Genomic DNA, 20,171 nt, shown 5'->3' with positions numbered 1-20,171 from the left:
TGCATGTCATGCTAATTAGATACAGAAGCAAAAATTATAATTAGTACGTTAATTGTGTATTAAATAATTACTTATACATGTATAAGTGTAAGACTAGAAGGAAGGTAGCTAGTCATCACTACCCACTGCCAACACTTGGGCTACTCTTTAACCAGCGAATAGTGGGATTGACTGAAACATTATAACGCCCCCACAGCTGAAAGGACGGGCATGTTTGGTGCGATGGGGAGTCGAACCCGCGACCGTCAGATTATGACTCAACGCCCTTAACACTTATACTGCTAAATTACGGACGGCTAGCGCAAATAGCTCTTTAGTACCTTTGCGCGAAATTCAAAACAAACAATCGATGGAAACTCGGAAACCCTTTTCTTACTTATACATGTATATTTGATTTAACAACGTGTCGGTATGGATCGATGTTGCCACTCAGATATTTTTCTCTTACGGACTTGGATTCGGGTCCCTTATCACTCTGGGTAGTTATAATAAATATCACAACAACGTTTGTAAGTAAGTATCATTGATAATTCTATAGTAAGGTTTACAACAATATTCTACTGACGTTTTAGGTAATAAAGTGTAATATGAGCATGGTTTCTAACATCGTTTCTAAACACGTGACAAACCACTATCTTAGTAACATTCACAAATAACTTACATGGACTATACCAATGTTTAAAAGGATTAGAGATATTCTAAACAGGATTTTAGGAAAGTATTTCAAAAAAGTATGTGCGGTAAACGATAACGACGTTTGCTAATTAACAATAAGTGTAATCAAAATGTTTACAAATTCATAATCCTACATTTCATAACATTATTTGAATAACGAGTCCTTTTTATACTGAACAGTGATTATCTGGCGACTGAATATTTATAGATAATTAATTAACGAAATTGCACTTATTATTATAATTATTTTCATTTATTTACTATACAGATGAGTCTCTAACGGCTTGTGTAATTTAAATAGGATTGGGAGTGGCCAAGCTGTAAGCGTGTAGGGCTGTGTATCAAAATATTTTGGGATTCGAAACGTATTGCTGCTGAAGGCACTTTGCATTTTGACTGTAGTTATGCCAAAAATGGACAATTAATTTAGTTAGTTTGTTCAAAGACCAAAACAAATACTTGTGATGACTGCCATTCTTTTGGTGTATAGTTCAGTTTATAAATTTTTGTTTGTGTTTTGCCTAGCACAAAGGGACACGATTCAGTACGTGTGTTCTGACCACTACTGCCATTGAAACACGAGTTTTAGTGTTATAACCCTCAGTTTCAACACTGAAAAACATGTTGGACGGGTCTAAATAAATCATAGGGTTTTCTGATCCCTGTAGTGTCGCTCAGTTTGAAAATTCAGATTTTTTCAAGTAAGAAAAGAAAGAAAATGATATAAACATTAAAAAGATAAATGTGAACAGAATTACACGATACTATCACACAAACTTCATTACATAAACATTTCACTTAAAAAATTTTACAACTGGCTAAACAGCGAGATCAGAAAACTCTATAGCTGATATATAGTCGTCTTTAGATTTGAACTACAGAACAAGCGAAAAAACCTAGTCGCTAGCACCTGCCGCCTGAAGCAGTTACCTTTAACCAAATAACAGGATTAACTAAGATTTATAACACATACACAGCGAATTATTTCTGGTAGTGCCACATCTCAATCTTGAAATTATCGGTTGTCAAGTCTAGTATTCTAACCGCTGGGATCCCACTCTGGCCGTTTCTGTAAAAAAATAAAAATAAAATAAAGGCATGGTTTTGTAAGTTTTGATCATTACTTCTTAATCTTATCCAAATCTTTTGGAGAAAATCTTCCACGTATTCAACTTTATTGTTGACATAAATACATTATCTGATAATTCACGAGTTTTGATAAGTACATGCGTAAGCAACTACTATTCAATCTCCAATCTGAATATATTATTGTTTCCTTAACTGTTGATATAAATACAAAACTCTTCTTTACAGTTAAAATATATGTACTTGAGAATTATGGCATCATTGATTGAAACGTCGCACATGTTTTAAAAAACACTCATACCAGTAAGTAAACTAAAACATTTTATTCAAATAGAATAATATATACAAATTCTAAAGTCCATGTTGTGCTGTGTTCTTACTCATAACTGTTATTTCAAGCCATAAGAAATTAGGTGGCTTCACTACAAGAAACAAAATCCATAAAGATTCGATTTTTTTAAATTATAAACTATACATATGTGATCTTTATGTAGAAATCTGAGACGTTATTATTACTTTAAAATCCAAAAAAATATTACATTAGCTTTGCTCGAAAATTCTGCAATAAACAAAGATAGATGCTGGTACCATTTATTCAAATACGAAACTGATACGATAGTAATTTTATAAAACATATATTTTAAGTTTCTTATGTTATTAACTAATTTTGCGTCAGTATTCTGAGAAACTAGCATATAATCTTTAGCTTGTTTGTTTGTTTCGGAATTTCGCACAAAGCTACTCGAGGGCTATCTGTGCTAGCCGTCCCTAATTTAGTAGTGTAAGACTAGAGGGAGGGCAGCTAGTCATCACCACCCACCGCCAACTCTTGGGCTACTCTTTTACCAACGAATAGTGGGATTACCCGTCACATTATAACGCCCCCACAGGGCTACTCTTTTACCAATGAATAGTGGGATTGACCGTCACATTATAACGCCCCCACGGCTGGGAGGGCGAGCATGTTTGGCGTGACGCGGATGCGAACCAACGACCCTCAGATTACGAGTCGCACGCCTTAACGCGCTTGCCCATAATCTTTAGCTCCCTTAAATAAAAATAAATACCTTTTTACGTTGAACAGTACCGATAGTATATAAGAATGTTCAACTTTTCATTTTAGTATTAAGATAGATCTGATTCAGTAAAATGTTTATAATAATTATGATGTTTATCAATTCTCATTAAATTCTGCTCACAGCAAAATACTTACAGAGATGAGTATTAAAATTGAAGCCAGTAATTGTTAAAACCAATTTAAGATTTAATTAATGCATTATAATCATGATAATTTAATTACCATGATTGTAACACATCAATTAATCACTTGGGTACCCTCGCTGTTAACCATGTTTTAAACCGTAACTACAGTAATATTTCCCAAGATTCGGCCAACTTACGAGACAGGTTTTTCTAGCTTCACGTAGTAGGCAAACAATGAAAAATATTCCTCATAATAAAATGCGTAAATGAATACATATATAAAATATATATTGAACATTTTAACTATTAATACTAATATAGCTCAGTTACAAAACATATAAAAAACTATAATCGATTCATTGTAACTTTAATTTAAGACCAACTTTTTTATTATTATGTTATTTATTATTATTTCAGGGACGCTCTCATCGTATCTTGTATCAACAGTGGAACATCCATGTTCTCTGGTTTTGTGATATTTTCTGTTGTTGTGTTTATGGCACATGAACAACAGAAACCAATAGAAGTTGCTGCATCTGGTAAATAAAATTATTAATTAACTGATATGATAACAGTCTCGTTTTCGTACTCTTCTATTTCTTATAATTCTCGTTTCAGGTAAAAACATTCTTAAGAGTTTTAATGTGTGATGTGTTTAATAGTATTTAAATACGCCCAGTTATATCCTGATAATGTTTAATCGATTGTCTTCTGCTACGTTTGCATATACAAAAAATATATTATGTGCGACAATGCTTAAAAATGGTTAACATTTTATACGACAATCTTCTAAATTTTCATCAACTCTTGATGAAAACAGATGCTGAGATTACACACTGAAAACGTTGTGTTATATTTTTATATTTGATATAATCTCACGTTATTGTCATTAATTCTAGAAACAAACGCTTTTTGTAGTGATAAATGCATCAAACAGAGTAAGTGCTATATATATAACACGTATAAGATAATTATATTCCTTATATCTAATCGATTCAAAAGCCCTCCCTGGGAAAGAGCTCTTTCACTGGACACCTACATCTTCTTCCGACACCAGTGTAACGTTTAGTAACCATTCATATGATTAAAAACGAATTAAAACATGGGAGGTCATAGCCTCTAGTTTTTCCAAGTACATAAAATGATTTTATTGTAATCATTATGTATGTATGCTATGGTGTAAAAAGCAGAGTAGTAAATATAATTTAGTAACGAAAATATTCATCACGTGTGCATTATTTCAGAATGGTTTTTGTTCTTAAGTGTAGTCTTTATTTATCATCTATACTGCTGTTTACACTATATTATGAAACAGTTAGGAAATATAAAGAACAAGAAAACCTAAGAATTCATATGAACACTTAATTGAAAATAAGTGTTTTCTAAGTTTATCTAGAAATATCAATAGCTGACTGAGGTCCTGGACTTTCTTTCCTGGCCTACCCTTTAGTTACTCTAAAAGTTCCTATCTCTCCACTATGGGCTGTTCTTTTCTTTTTGCTGGTTATAATGCTAGGTCTCGACAGTCAGTAAGTTGACGTACTAAATAAAGGTAAAACAATTGATCAATAAATTGTTATCCGAGTGTTTTAAAATGGTGTGATATCGAAGATCAAATCTCTTGTGCTGTATCATCTTCTTGTGCTTTACAAACCTAGTTTCAGGAGATTTTCCTTTAAAGGACTGGCCAGATGACTAAATTTTCTTTTGCAGACTTCGAAAAAATTAAAAATTAAGCATACAACAAAGGGTGCAAAAAGTCATGAAATGAACACTAAAAACTACAGAAAAAGAATCGAAGAAAAGGAAATAAGATTGATATTTTGAATGAAAATAACATATCTCTATTCCAGTTAGACTGAAATATAATGCATTATTTATTAGTTAATATGTTGCCTTTCAGTGGTTCATGGGTGAGACTGAAGGATTATTTCAGTACAATTCGAGTTTCGATACTTATCGTGGAAAGAGCACAGATAGCTCATTGTATAGCTTTATACTTACTAGTAATCAACCAATCAAGCAAAGTTAATTCACTTATCAAACTATGGAAAAAAATAATTTATTTGGCGATTAGAATGTCATTATTTATTATAATTATCGAGGATACAGCCCAATATAAAATAACCAAACAATATTAACTAACAGTCTTGCAACATGAAGTTTTAATTTTCAAGCATCTTGACAAAAATCATTTGAATTACACGTATGTAAGGATTCTATATAATATTAGAACATAATAACTGGTTAGTTTTTGAAGTTTCGTGTTATATATATTTAAGAAAGCGCCAGGTAAATTAAAATTATTGCTTTGTTCTATTTACTTGTTGACAGTCCTGCACAATGAAAGGTTTGTCACGGCCATAACTGACGAGTGGCCAAGAATATTGCGTCCCCACAAAGAACTATTTATAGCTATCGTGTGTTTTACTTCTTACATTATTAGTCTTGGATTTATATCTCAGGTAAGCTTTAATTCTAAACGAATATCTATTCTCAAGCTAGACCATTAGATACCGTTAATAAACCAAAGTATGAAGCTCATAATGATTGAAATAATATTTACTCTCTTCCTTAAGGCCCGGCATGGCCAGGTGGGTTAAGGCGTTCGACTTGTAAGCTGAGGGTCGCGGGTTCCAATCCACGTCGCACCAAACATGCTCGCCGTGAGGGCGTTATAATATGACGGTCAATCCAACTATGCGTTGGTAAAAAAAAGAGCCCAAGAGCTGGCGGTGGGTGGTGATGACTAGTTGACTTCCCTCTTGTCTTACACTGCTAAATTAGGGACGGATAGCGCAGATAGTCCTCGAGTAGCTTTGTGCGAAATTTAACAAAAAACGAACAAACAAACTTTTCCTTAATTTTATTCTGAATTTCTTCCTGTTGGATTTTTGGAAGTTTGACTTGTTACAGAAGAAATAATACAAAGTTTCTGGTTAGCCAGTTCTTCTGAAAAGTAAATAATTAATACCTACTTGCTCCAAGATCAAGAAGATTAGTTTACTGATTCGCTTATTTGTGCAACTGACGGCTGATAACGCTAAAATTCAAGTTTCAATAACATTGGAAGGATAAGGTTTGTGCTTAACAAGAAACAAAGATACAAATAAAATTTCCAGTTATTTACTACCCAAAATTAATAATATGTGGTGTTAAAATTAAATGAATAACATAGTGCTAAAATCTTTATTCTAATTATGACTTGCTATGACAAAACAATTACATTTCACCAACTTAATCCAGTTTCAAGGTAAATAGCTGTTGTCAAATTATTTACTAATATAAATAGCTCTCAGCCACTACTATATCTGTCAGCCTGAAAAACCTTGGTATTGGATAAGAGGCCTTGTCGGTACTGGATATAACAGATGTTAGCGAAGTAGTGGGTTTGTGGCTCCCATTCACAAGGCCGCTATAATGCAAATCTAATTTATTTAACCAAGTTACGGACGGTACTTAGTAGACCTAAGGTGTTTATATGCCAAATTTAGGGTCTGGGGTCCGGGAATCTCCGTAAAGTGTTTTCGCGAAAAACCCAGGTTCTCTAAGTAGTTAGGCGAAAAGTTTGCCTTTGTGCAAATGTAGAGACATAAACGATTCGTTTGGTACCATATAGAAATTGGTACGACCAGCGGTTTAAGAGGAGTTACGTAACACACACACACAGATACATTGAATATTATTATGTAAATAGTGTGGTTAATACATTATTATACAGCACCAAACTATATTTATAATATTTTAATTTAGGTATGAGTTTGCTGGAAGGAACGTGTCATTGCTGATGAAGACGTAGTGATTTAGCAATTCCATACATTAAGTAGAATATGAGAAAGATATACATTCCAGAACTGGTAAAGTAACCAATAAGAGAGTAATTAATGAACATCAGTAGTAGTTAATTCGATTTTTTTTCAGACACACGCGCTAATTGGCTACCCCAAGAGGAGGAAAGGCGTAAACAAGATGACAAGTAGATGTTGTCATAACATTTGAAACGAATGTATGTTAATAGAATCACGTAGTGGCACCAAAGGGCGAGTTGGTATGATAAGCATGTAGACTTGACATTATAGTAACAAAGTCTCAAAACAATAATTTAACCTAACATTTATTTTACAGTTTAGTTTTATAAGTAAAGCATTAAATATAATTTATAAAGGCTGACCATGTTACTAAGATTAGTGTTTATATAAATGGAGAGTGATGAGTCCATCGTAATGTGATTGTCATCAATGTCTAGGTTTAATTATGTTCCAAAAGTTACAAGAAAGCTATTAGTTTACCAAAACAAGTATTATAACATTGTAACACATGTTAATAGAGAAATACATAATTTAGATTTAGAAATTAAAATAACACTATGTAACAAAATTTTTATTTTTTCTTGTTTCTGGGCAGAAAGTGTTATTTACCAACTGCTTATGCTTAAAGTAAATAAAAAAGACCTATTTTTTTCTTCAAACTTTTCAAATTTACCCATTTTCCACAACATTCCAGGTAGATTTAGTGCTGAGCAGCTGATATAAAATTTTCTCGAACTTACAAGAATTTTCAAAAACTTTCTAGAATGTTGTACAACTTACACGAAGTTTCTAGAGTGTTGTAGAACTTACGATAATTTTCAAGAAGCTTCCATAGTAATATACATACAGGGGCTCACCACTCACCACTTCAGTTTAGTTCAAGCTGCCGAAGTGAACACATAGACCTATCTGATTTTATTTTCTTCATCAAGAAGCTGCAAGCATTCTCCAGACGCATTCTGCAGTGTATGTGGCCAATTTATAAAGACAAGAGCGAAAAAGTACTCTTGTGACAACATCTGCTAAAATGTGAGACGTCTACAAGGCATATTTCGCCATGCCTGCCGGGAATAAAGACAGACCCCGGGCACCTCATTTTACCTGCGAGCCCTGCAAAAAACTCTGGAAGGTAAGACGGACAATTTTGCTTGCTGGAATAGTAATACTTTATATTATACAAATTTTACACCTTTTAAAATTTAAATATCTTTCGGTGCACCTCAAAGAGGAATACAATAGCGTCAAAGCCTTGCTAGAAACGTTGAAGTATGATGAGTATGGCTGGGAGATTATCGGAGACTTTAAAATGGTGGCATTCCTGATGGGTCTCCAAGGAGGTTTTATCATGTTTCCCTGTTATCTTTGCCTTTGGGACAGCAGAGACACCGCAGCACACTACAAGAGGAAGCAGTGGCCACAACGAAACTAGTTCTCTGTGGGGAGGCACAATGTCAAGTGTGAGCCACTTGTAGACTTCCAGAAGGTGTTGTTCCCACCATTGCACATAAAATTGGGTCTTATGAGACAATTTGGCACAGCTTTGTCGCAGTTATATGAGATTTCTTGGGCAATCACAAGGCCGAAAATTAAGTGGAACTAGTTGAGGCTCTGGTGAAGAATTACGGCAAAATGAGCTGCAGGATGTTTCTGAAAGTCCATACCCTTGACGCTCATCTTGATAAATTCAAGGAGAATATGGGAACATACTTAGAGCAGCAAGGCAAGCGCTTCCACCAAAATATACTGGAATTTGAATGCCGCTACCAAGGAGCGTATATCAAAAACATTATACGTGAAAGTGATTTACATTACAGCCGCAAATCTCGAAAAACTTCTCATTTCTAAACATTTTTGTATAACTTTAGTATAAATAATGTAAATCTTGATTCATATGTTGTTTTATTTAAACCTTATGTAAATGAAAATGTGAAAATTTGCCCATTTTTACTTAGAAAATATGTGAATTTCTACATTTCATTATCCAGGTCACAAATGCAAAGTTTGAGGGGAATAATGGTAATTATCTGTATACTTTTACAACATAAGCAATTAAGAAATAAAACATACTATCCAGGAACAAAATTTGTGTTACATAGTTTAACTGATAAGGATATCAATGTATATATTTTTGATAAAAGAAAATATTTTGCCTTTCCAATGTACCATGCCCTTCTGTTATAAGCATTATAATTTCGCAGTTATTCAGATATTGTAAATTTTGTAATAAATTATAATATTTTATCAGTAATATTGAAATACTGACGGCCCGGCATGGCCAAGCGCGTAAGGCGTGCGACTCGTAATCCGAGGGTCGCGGGTTCGTGCCCGCGTCGCGCTAAACATGCTCGCCCTCCCAGCCGTGGGGGCGTATAATGTGACGGTCAATCCCACTATTCGTTGGTAAAAGAGTAGCCCAAGAGTTGGCGGTGGGTGGTGATAACTAGCTGCCTTCCCTCTAGTCTTACACTGCTAAATTAGGGACGGCTAGCACAGATAGCCCTCGAGTAGCTTTGTGCGAAATTCCAAAAACAAACAAACAATGAAATACTGATACAAAAATTAATAGTAAATGGATTTAAAAAGAAACTTTAAATAAAATCATTAAACTATTGAGTAACAAATATAAGAGCGTATTAAATAAATATAGAGAAATAAAAATGAGAAAAATTTTACTTAAAATTTCTAATAACTATTTTTAGTTATGAGTAAGGTCATTTAACAACTTAGCACTACTTGATGTGGATGTACACCTTTACGCTTACAAGGGCTTGTTTAGAACATGGTTGTCACAGTAGACATGGTGAATGAGTGGTGGTTGGGAGCTATACTAATTTGTTTGGATAGCTGAATGGGACGCTTTATGCTAGTACAGTTCGTTTGCTATATTTGAGGGCTGATACGTGAAAGTGATTCACATTACAGTCGCAAATCTCGAAAATCTAATCACTTCTAAACATTTTTATATAACTTTAGTATAAATACATGTAAATCTAGATTCACGTTTTATTCTGACCTTATGTAAAGTAAAAATGCAAATTTGCCCGTTTTTACATAGAAAATAGATTAATTTCTAAATTTCATTATCCTGGTCACAAAAGCAAAGTTTGAAAGGAATAATGATTATTTTCTGTACTTTTACAACAGAAGCAATTAAAAAATAACACATGCTATCCAGGAACAAAATTTGTATAACATAGTGCACTATGTAAAAAATATTTTACTTTGTCTTGATCCTGGGCAGAAAGTGTTATTTCCCAATTGCTTATGCCTAAAGTAAATGGAAAAGACCTATTTTTCTCTTCAAACTTTGCTTTTGTGACCTGGGTAATGAAATTTTCAAATTTACCCATTTTCCATAGCATTTCAGGTAGATTCAGTGCTAAGTAGCTGATAGAGAATTTTTCGAACTTAGAAGAATTTTCAAGAACTTTATACTAATTTGTTTGGATAGCTGAATGGGACGCTTTATGCTAGTATAGTTCGTTTGCTGTACTGTCAGTTAGTGCCTTTACCATATTGGGGGCTGGAATGCTAACTCCAATAAGTAACTTTTCAACTTACTTAATCCCAAATGATAATATTTTATTTTATTTTTCTTATTTTTATTTCAATTTTTTTCTTCTTTACTTAGGAGAGCAGTTACCTTCTCACAACAGTCTGCAAGCAGTGAAGGATGAAGTAGATGTGGGACGTTGTGGGCTTGAGCACCCACATCTAGCTCTCCTAATTTCTATTTCTATATATATTTCTGCACTTTTATTTCTTATGTGAGACTGGCGAATGGAGTTTAAGACTGATAGACGGTGTAACCCCACCGCAATGTGGGTCCTACTTCCTCAGTCACCTCCAAAACGTAGGGTAAATTTTATAATCCCACAATGTCTTGGGATCTTTTCAATTAGTGCAGCGGTTTTTTGTTTAATTTAATTTTGTTTTGGCTTGTTTTTAAGTCATAACAAACTAATATAATTAATCAGAGATTTGGATTTGCTGTTTTAACGCGTCCTTCCTTGTGATTTTGCTTATTTAACTTCATTAAAATGTATTCATTTTCACTGATACATGTATATATATTACTATTTTATAATGATATGTATGAGATATGAAACTTTCAAATGTGTATATTAGGCGATAAATAAAAAAGTATATTTCTGTATCTTTCAAAACCAGTTTTTGTATACTCTAACAATTAAATTTATTGGGCAACAAGAATGAACTTAGTTTATAAACAATAGAGTGTAATTCTTGTATTGCAACCATACATTACAACAGTCAGTGAAAACTTCAGACTTTGTCAGTTGGCTTAGAATTCTTTTAATAATATGTTAATTTGATTATTCCATTTTCACAATTTATTCACAAAACTAGGGAACAATCATACGAAACATATTAGCTTATAAAATACGTGATTAGCTTTCATACAATGTTTATATATTATGTTCGTGTTACAATTTAAGTTACAGTCTGCATTTTTTATTGTTGTACAGAGACAGTAAATTTACCCCAAAACATTTTAACATATATTTGTAAACAGTGTTACAGTAACATGTAAGGTATTCTCTTTTATACATATACAAAAAAACCCACCGAATTTTATTATTCAAATATAATTTTATATTGTAATAAAGCAGTGCAAGATAAAGAAAGGGTAGTATCGTTAAACAAGAGCAAAAATAGTTTATTTTTATGATTCATATCAACATTCTTTTCCACGTGATAAAGGGTCTCTGAATATAAATATAGAACCATTTACTTAATGCAGCGGAGTTAATATAACTATTTTTATTGGAAGAAGTCAACTCTTATCAGTTACAATTAGTGTTCAATCTCAAATTTAACAAGTTTTTAACAAGTATACTTGAAGCCTGATTAGATTAAAGGTTAAATAATTACATGTCTAGCTTAATATTCTGTGGTAAGCTTCTAGAATCTACTGAAATAGAAAAATTGAACGACATACCTGGTCTAGTAAGGAAATAATAAATTACTAGACAAATGTGTCATAACTATGGACAGTTTGAGTCTAGATGACATTTTAATATGCAAAGATTATTTGGGTATACAATTCCCAATTTTATTTCTGTCATTAATCCTGAAGATGGAGTCGAACTGACACTGAAAAATATGCAGAGGTTTTAAGGACAGGTCCCTGTTTTTAATAATTATTTATTAGGTATTTTTAATAATACGCTGCTTTTAATTGTAAAAAAGAAAAACTATAGGAAATTAAAACATCATTAAGCTAGAGACGTATACTTATAAGAGTTGAAAGAAATAAAGCTCAGTTTGGTGTCACAAAATTGGACAATTCAGCAAATCCTGTAGAGAGAGGGTCAATGTCCTACTTGTCTTCTAGGAAGAATTCAGTTTTGATTTTAATGTTGTTAATCATGTTAAGCAGGTGGTTGTAGTTGATTTATGATATCTTATTCATCAGTTCATTTTTCTCTGATTCATGTTGAGTGGTAGACTGTTTCTCTGTCTAAATTCCAATTTAAGTCATTATCCAAAATGTAGTATTGACACAAAAAATAGGCAGGAGATTTCTGCAAATACAAGTTTTGTAGACTAAAGAACTAAAGAAAAAATTATAGGAAATTAAAACATCATTAAGCTAGAGATGTATACTTATAAGAGATGAAAGAAAGATACACAATATTTCAAGAAGAACTAAGAATAAAGATAAATCTAACTGTAGACAGGAATGAAGAAGCTTTGGAAATGTACAAAGGGATTACAAGTGCTTATAGGATTTATTATTTATCCATGATAAATAATCTGTTAACAGAAAGTGGTTTAACTACCACTGTGCCATTTGTAACTATAGGATCTTCTTGGACTATTACAACCATGACAATACTAAATCACGTTCCATAATTTAGTTGACTAGTTTAAGTACATTTTCCAATCAAAAAACTAATAACCTATTAAGGAAAGGTACCATTGGCAACATATTAGGTTCATTTCGACATTATTTCCAAAATTAGTGGGTAGAATAGTGCAAAACAAGCTATTCTTCCTTTTGACTATTTAAAAGGACTAGCTTTAATTCCATTAAACCAATTTTCAGCTGAGAGCTGTAACAACTATTGAAGAATGGTAGCTGCCTTACCCAATAAGTTTGGAGCAATACACTAGAAGGAAGTACCAAAGCAAAGTTTAAGAGCAGGATATGAAGAAGAGAAAAAACCCTAAAGTCGCAGAAAATTTAGAAGGGCTTGTCCAATAATTATATAATCTTACTCGGATGACTAGTAGATTATATTCTCTCTGAAATACCTTGAAATGTCATACTCATCTCTAAGCACGATATAAGCACATGTAAGAAGGTTATAAAAAAGTTCGTAGCTAGTTAAGAAAGGAAAGAGAACATTAAGTAGAATTCTATAAACAGGTGAGTCTCTAGGAAGATATAGTTAGCAGAGATGAACTGTATACAGATCCATCTTAGACTGAATCTTTTTCAGAATTAGCCAACATCAAATTTCTTGTGTGAAATAAGAAAATTACTGTGACTTTTCTCGTACTATCATCACTTTGTAAAATATATTTCAGATATAGCTCATCCTCTGCACAAATTACTTGAAAACTAAATATATTTTGGTGGACTATTGGTTATGAACAAACATTCAACAAAAGAAAAGAAATGACTACTGCTTTTTATTAACATATCTAACTCTTGAAGATTTACTTATATTAGATTCAGATGCCAATGATTTTACAGTAATGGCAATATTATCAGAAATATTACATGTAAAACCACAACAAATGAATGAATGTGTAGAAGGGAGGTTTTGCACAATTTCTAAAGAGCTATTAAAATAGCAAAATAGTGCCGGAAACTTTAAGAATACATTTTGCATCACTCAGTAAAAAAAACATGGAATTGCTTGTGCATTATCCCAAAGAGAATGTGTTAATGAACAATTGAATAATATGAAAGGAGGGAACATAAAGTAAAATAGAGTATTGTCTAAGACGAAACATCCACAAGAGATGGTAAATAACTAATGTAATCTAACTAAAAGATGCTTAAGAAAATGATACAACTTTGAAACTGGATCAGAAAAAGTGCAGAAAACCCTTTATGGCAAACAAATACTCTATACAAAGGTGTACCTGGCAGTGTAGAATTCATGTACCTATAAGAGAACCTGTTACATGAAAAATGAGAAGATAACAGTGAACAGAAACAGCTACTAAAGTTGATACTTAACAATATCTTTATTTTGAAGTTCATCATTATCTTCACAACCTTCCAACAGCTGAAACTTACGTATAAAGAAGACACTGGAGATAGTACGAAAATGCTGTTATTTAATTAGATGACGGGGATCTGTAGAGAACTGGTATACATTATGTGAACTATGCTGTAAGTGAAAAGGTTCATGAAAGAAACAGCATTGACAGCTAGTTAAATACATCATGGCTGTGGTGAACTATTTCATTAAATGGCGAGAACATGTGTTATTTTTAACCAGAGAGCAGTGACTCTAGCCAAGAAACTTGTCAATGAACTTGTTTCACAATTTGTTGTATCTACAGAAGTTCCCTGAGATCAGGGATGAAGCTTTGAATCAGCCTTGTTTGTAGAAATGTTTCAGGTTCTTGAAATCAAATAGAATAGGGATACATTCTTTCATTCATTCCCAATGGTGGAGAGACAAAACTGTACATTTTAAAATCAAAGGTCCATTTACGTAAATGAGCATAAGAAAACATACAGCCAAGATATTATACTGCTACTTATGAGCTATGGAACAGTATTGCATGAATCTTTCGGCAAAAAACCATCATCATTTTTGTCTGGGAAAGAACTTAAAGGGTTATTGGACATTTTCTACACATATCTGGAGGATATTCACTAAGCAAAGTCTTACGTAGAATATGCAGAGAAACTAAGCAACACAGCTAATGTAATGTATGACTTGACCTGAGGAAGCCTTAAATCAGCTTAAAGCCTTAAAGCTGGGTTTATAGAATACAAAAGGAAAGGTTTTCCAATCCAAAAGGTCTTTCACTATTTTGTCTTTTAGAATACTTTGGTGAGAGAGCAGTGAGCTGGGTAACTTCATATAAGAAGTTGTCAACTTGATAAAGAGCTATCCATCATGATCCTTTGGAATAGCCTCAATCAGAACTTTGGAATCTTCAGCAGACTGACTTTACACTGAAAACATCTTTTTTGATCAGGCTACTTTCAGATATAGGGTCATGTACTGTGAAACTATCTGAAGCTAATCTAACCTTGTATTAATCTCTCCACATTAAGTTAATTTCCAAATACTTTATTCTTTGACGAAGTATAGAAAAACTTTTTACAGTGAGGATAACTTTAACTTTTCTTTGTCTTGAACTTTATGTCGACGTGCTGTTTACATGAGTCTCTCTTTTTTTTGGAGGCAAGTTCCTCTTTAAAAGAAATCGAGTCAAACAACTGTAGCTGTAGAATCAGTGTTAATCAACATAATGCAAGATTTTCTATTAGTAAATGCTGGATTCATGGATGATATGATGATATATCTCAAATAAAAAAACTTCTTATCTCATTTGCGGTAGAATGGAGCATTTCCAGCTGAAATTTTATAATTCCAGCTAGTTTCTTCATTTTTCATGTCTGTTTAGCTCTGGTTATAAGCCACATCCCCAAAGTATTGTCTACATGGTTTAATAAGAGCTGTTTATTTCTTACAGCCTCAGCTGCAATAGCCATAGCAATTCCTTTATATTAGTATCCTCTAAAAGGAGTTTCTGTTCTATACAGGTTTTAACATGCAGTTCCTTGTGATATGATATTTTAAGTTACAATTAAAATATCTGTTTTTTTGTGGTATATTTTCGATATTTGGTGTAACTACCTTTATGATTAATTCTTTTAACTTTCTAGTTTATCGTTAGTGGAGTTGATGTTTCAATACTACAGGATATAATGATCCCATAACTTCTAGATGGTGTCCTTAGTATGTTAATTGTGACTTAAATGTATTTAAATTTCATCACTAACTGGAGAACTTCCTTTAAAAAATCAAAAACTTTGGTCAATTAGTCACACACTGATGAGGCAGCGCTAAAATCCAGTATTAGATTCCTCGCGGTTTACACGGCAGATAACTCTATGGAAATTTGCTCTAAATCAAACAAACCGAACTAACTGCCTCTTCATTATTAATTACTTTTACTTATGATTGATGTATCAATCTTGATATTAATCGAAATTTCTCGATTAATCATCACAGTTAGTAACTTCCTCTTGCAAACATTTAAATTAAAATATTAAAAACAACTTACAACAATGTGAGTAATAGAAACTTTAAAATACACTGGTACTCTAATCGATAGGTGTAGATAGACGTCTTCCAGAGTGAAAAGAATGTCCTCTATATCTTTAGGAAAACATATTTTTATAATTATCACATGACTAAATTTTTACAAAGATTCAGTTTCTAAACAAGATTGTTTGTTTTGAATTTCGCACAAAGCTACTCGAGGGCTATCTGCGCTAGCCGTTCCTAATTTAGCAGTGAGAGAAGGCAGTTAGTCATTACCACCCAACGCCAACTCTTGGGCTACTCTTTTACCAAAGAATAGTGGGATTGACCGTCACATTATAACGCCCCCACGGCTGAAAGTGCGAGCATGTTTGGTGCGACCGGGATATAAAACAGAAAACAGTTGCATAAATATAAAGAAATGATGTTTTTGAGTGGTCAGTGCATAGTTTGAACACTATTTATTTGTTTCTTTAGCAACAATGGCTTGTATTTTCACATATTCAAGATAATTAGATGTTACTTAACTTACAATATTTTCTTCAATAAGATGATGTATATGATTAAAAATCTATTATCAGTAAGCTGCAAGTTTACTGGAGTGAAGGATTTATTTGTTTTACTGAGGTGTTTTTATTTTCGTAAGTAATTAATCGCTTAAGTATGTCAATTTTCACCTTCCGCAGAACAGGATATACAATTGGCATCTAAGGAAATTATTACGGATTTAATTGGAAAAGAAAAAAGGAAGGTGAACATCCTCCTTTATACAATTCTTACTTCTTTAAGAGATACCCTCAGCTACATATTCTAGTGACGTACGTATGCTGAAGTTGAGTAAAATATTTTTATAAAGTCTACCGAAAATGAAAATGAATTGTTTCGATCTATATGGGATTATAACGTGAATTTATGATGTCAAAATAAAGCAATCATAGGGTAATGTCAGCAAAAACTTATATGAATGAAAAACCTTTAATATGAATCGTTATTAAAATAGTCTGTTTTGTAGAAGTAAATCGATTCTACGACAATTTGAAACACATGATTGGCTATTATCCCTGTGTGTGGTGGAAGCTATGTTTGTGCATCTTTACCCCTCTGATATGTACAGTAAGTATAAGAAGTGTGCCATCAATGATCATTGATTGCAGTTTCAACAATTTTTTTGATATTTTCAAGCTGTTCAGGGGGCTTTGCTTTTCTGTGTTAGAACAGTTTGTTATTTGGAGTATTTAATATTTATTACATTTGATATGGATATCTCCACGTGATTAGATATAAAATAAGCGATATATATGTATATATACATTAACAAGTTTGTTAGAAAACAGGGGCTTGCGATGGTTTTATTGTCTTGAACTTTTTACATGTTTCACAATCATTTCTATACACTAAATAGTATCAAATTTTCTTCGTCACGTACAGATTTTTTTTTGCAAAATATCATAGACACTTTTGCATAAGTGAATCATTTTCATCAAAATTGGGTCACATTTAATTATACTTGAAATACTGACAACTACTAGCTGAAGATTTCTCTAGACCAATCATGACGATTGTTCTAGAACGCAATAGAAACACACCGATAGTATATAAACAGTTAACAGGCTGCATGATGTATCATTTCTGGATATTATTTATTGGTGCGTGTGTTTTGGCATTATTTCTTTCAGTATCATTTATTCGACGCTATAGCAATAAGAGGATATAAATCTCCCAATGTGCATGTTATAAAACTCATTTTAAGTTACTAATGGAGAACACAACTGTTTGACTTCTGATAAACAGTTCGAAAGAAAAATGAGGAAAGTAGAAAACAAACCATGGATTACCTTTAAAGGTGTCATTAACAAATTTTAGGAAACAACAAGGACTCAAATTATGAAAGTGTTGTCAAAAGCATGCTCGATAAATCCAGAGTGTTAGGTTGGGATATGAGCTTGAAAGTTCATTTCTTGCACTCACATATTGACTATTTGCCTAAAAATCTCCGTCTGTCGAAGAATAACGGGGAAAAATAGTTTCATCAACACATCAGGGAAATGGAGAGGAGGTATAAAGGAAGATGTAACATTAGCATGATTGCTGATTACTGCTGGTTATTAAAACGAGATGCTTTAGTAAAACGTATAGTTTTGAGAATAAAAGACACAGACTTCACACAAATTTCAAGATAAGAATCTAAGCATACAATACAATCTTTCTTAAACGAAACAAACAAAGAATTATCAGTTCTGACACAAATAACAATAATTTTCCCTCCACACCAAATAATTGAGGTTTTATCTCTCATAAATAGACTTAAATGACTGATGTGTAGTAGATATAATGAAGGTTTCCCAAGGGTTGGTAAAGCGTGGGGCTGGACTCACTTTGTAATTGATGGCCTAGCAAATAACGGATTAGACGAAATTCTTAAATTTTCTGGAAACAAGGGCCATATGTACAGTATATTCTTCGGCAAACTGGCTAAAATGCCGTTACCTAGGCCAGTTCTTTCATAAAACTTGAATATTCTAGTTATAAGTGTATTAATTAAACGGGTAGTGTTTTGGGTATACGTGTGTTGTTTTTTTCAGGCCCAACAGAAATTTTGAAACTTGCCACGGTTTGTAAATAGAAAATTCCATGATAATTAGCCCTTTCAACAACAAAATGAAATTCTTAAACTAAACTTATTAATATGTACATCAGTAAGTAAATCGTTAAAGGCACAATAATGCCACCCTTTACATCAAATAATACAAAGCTCTATTTTAGTCACACTAGAGAGTACAAAAGGTCACATATATAGAGAGTATTAAATGATGAGTGTCATGTTTGAAATCACTGAAATACTTTCACACATTTTGTCTGTTTTGTTGCCATATTTGCAGCTGTCCACGGTTTATTACAATAGAGAGGATAACCATTTTATCCAATGTAGAATTATCCACAGCTCCCACAGGTTAAGCAGTAAGTAAACTGTCGTAGCATGCAAGTAAAGGATTGTTTGATTATGAAAGTGTTTTTTATTCCTACATATGTTTCAGACTGTAAATGTATCAGCAAGTGTTATCTTTCGGTTTTTCAGAGGGTTGGGCATCATGTATGTTTTCATTGTGGGTTTCATATTATAATATACTGTGTATAATATACATTGTCAACATTACGATAATGTTAGAAAAAGTAAATCTTAAGGACGAGTTTGTATTGGGATCATCAGGAGGTGACTTGTAACACTCCAAACTAAATTCGTAACCCTGTGTGTTATACTAAACAAAAGCCGGCTGCTTCTTGAATTAACTCCAAATTGGCGAATCACGAGTTTTTTTGTTTTTGTGGTTAGTTTTAAAATAATTAGAGATGTAGTTAAATCTTTGTTGTTACTTTTGCTTTGTTATCAAAATCCTCATCTTTGCTCCACAGCTTGCAAATTTCGAGATATTAAAATTATATTAGCCTTTTTTTCCAAAAACTACATTGCTGGAAAGACAGGTGGTTAACAAAACACCCACTACCAACTCTTTGGGCAGTCTCCTCTGAGTTAAAACTAAGATTTGAATGTTGCTTTTATAGTGCACCACCTCAACATGGTTTTTGTGAAAATAGACCGCAAATTATGGATCTTCGGATTAACAGTCGCAACACAGTAGCTATTAGGTTACGATTTAATGTCTTAATCACATAATTTTTCAAGTTGTAGATAGAAAACAGAGTTGCTTTCTAATATAATCTGTGGTCATATTTGTTCAAACGTTCAATGTAGAAAACTGTAAAAGAAATTCACATAAATATATTTCAGGAAGTTTATTGGAATCATGTGAATACTGTAAGAACTAACAAATACATGATATACTCTTTTAAATAGATTTATTGTCACTTGACTTTTCAGTTGGTGGTTATTTTTATTTGTGGTCCTTGGAGCAGGCACAGAAAAAAAGAATAAAAAAATACTGTTCTACTCTTTTTGCGATTCATGGTAACGTATAAGTTCTAGTTAACTATCCGTATATGTATTTCTGTCATTTTTTCATGCTTAATTATGAAATGGTTTATAAAAAGTATTTTTTTAGTGGCTTTCAAAGTTTTGTCTGTTGTTACAACAGGTGTGGTGATGTGGCAAAGTACTGGTTATTAGATCGAG

The 20,171-nt window shown here is 32.7% G+C and overlaps 1 protein-coding gene across 1 annotated transcript; it reads left to right on the top strand.

The window, feature by feature from the left end:
* Positions 1–415: 415 nt before the first annotated feature.
* On the top strand, positions 416–10,927 carry LOC143224129 (sodium- and chloride-dependent GABA transporter 1-like; the record flags this gene model as incomplete). Its single annotated transcript, XM_076452580.1, has 5 exons — positions 416–513; positions 3,382–3,503; positions 4,382–4,495; positions 5,299–5,429; positions 10,405–10,927. Coding segments are annotated over 5 exons (504 nt in total), but the record flags the coding sequence as incomplete, so codon positions are not given.
* Between the last annotated feature and the right edge of the window lie 9,244 nt (positions 10,928–20,171).

The sequence above is a fragment of the Tachypleus tridentatus genome, chromosome 8, assembly GCF_004210375.1.
Source record: "Tachypleus tridentatus isolate NWPU-2018 chromosome 8, ASM421037v1, whole genome shotgun sequence".
Taxonomy (NCBI): domain Eukaryota; kingdom Metazoa; phylum Arthropoda; class Merostomata; order Xiphosura; family Limulidae; genus Tachypleus; species Tachypleus tridentatus.
The sequence above is the reverse complement of the archived record's forward strand: the minus strand, read 5'-3'. Positions and strand labels throughout refer to the sequence as shown.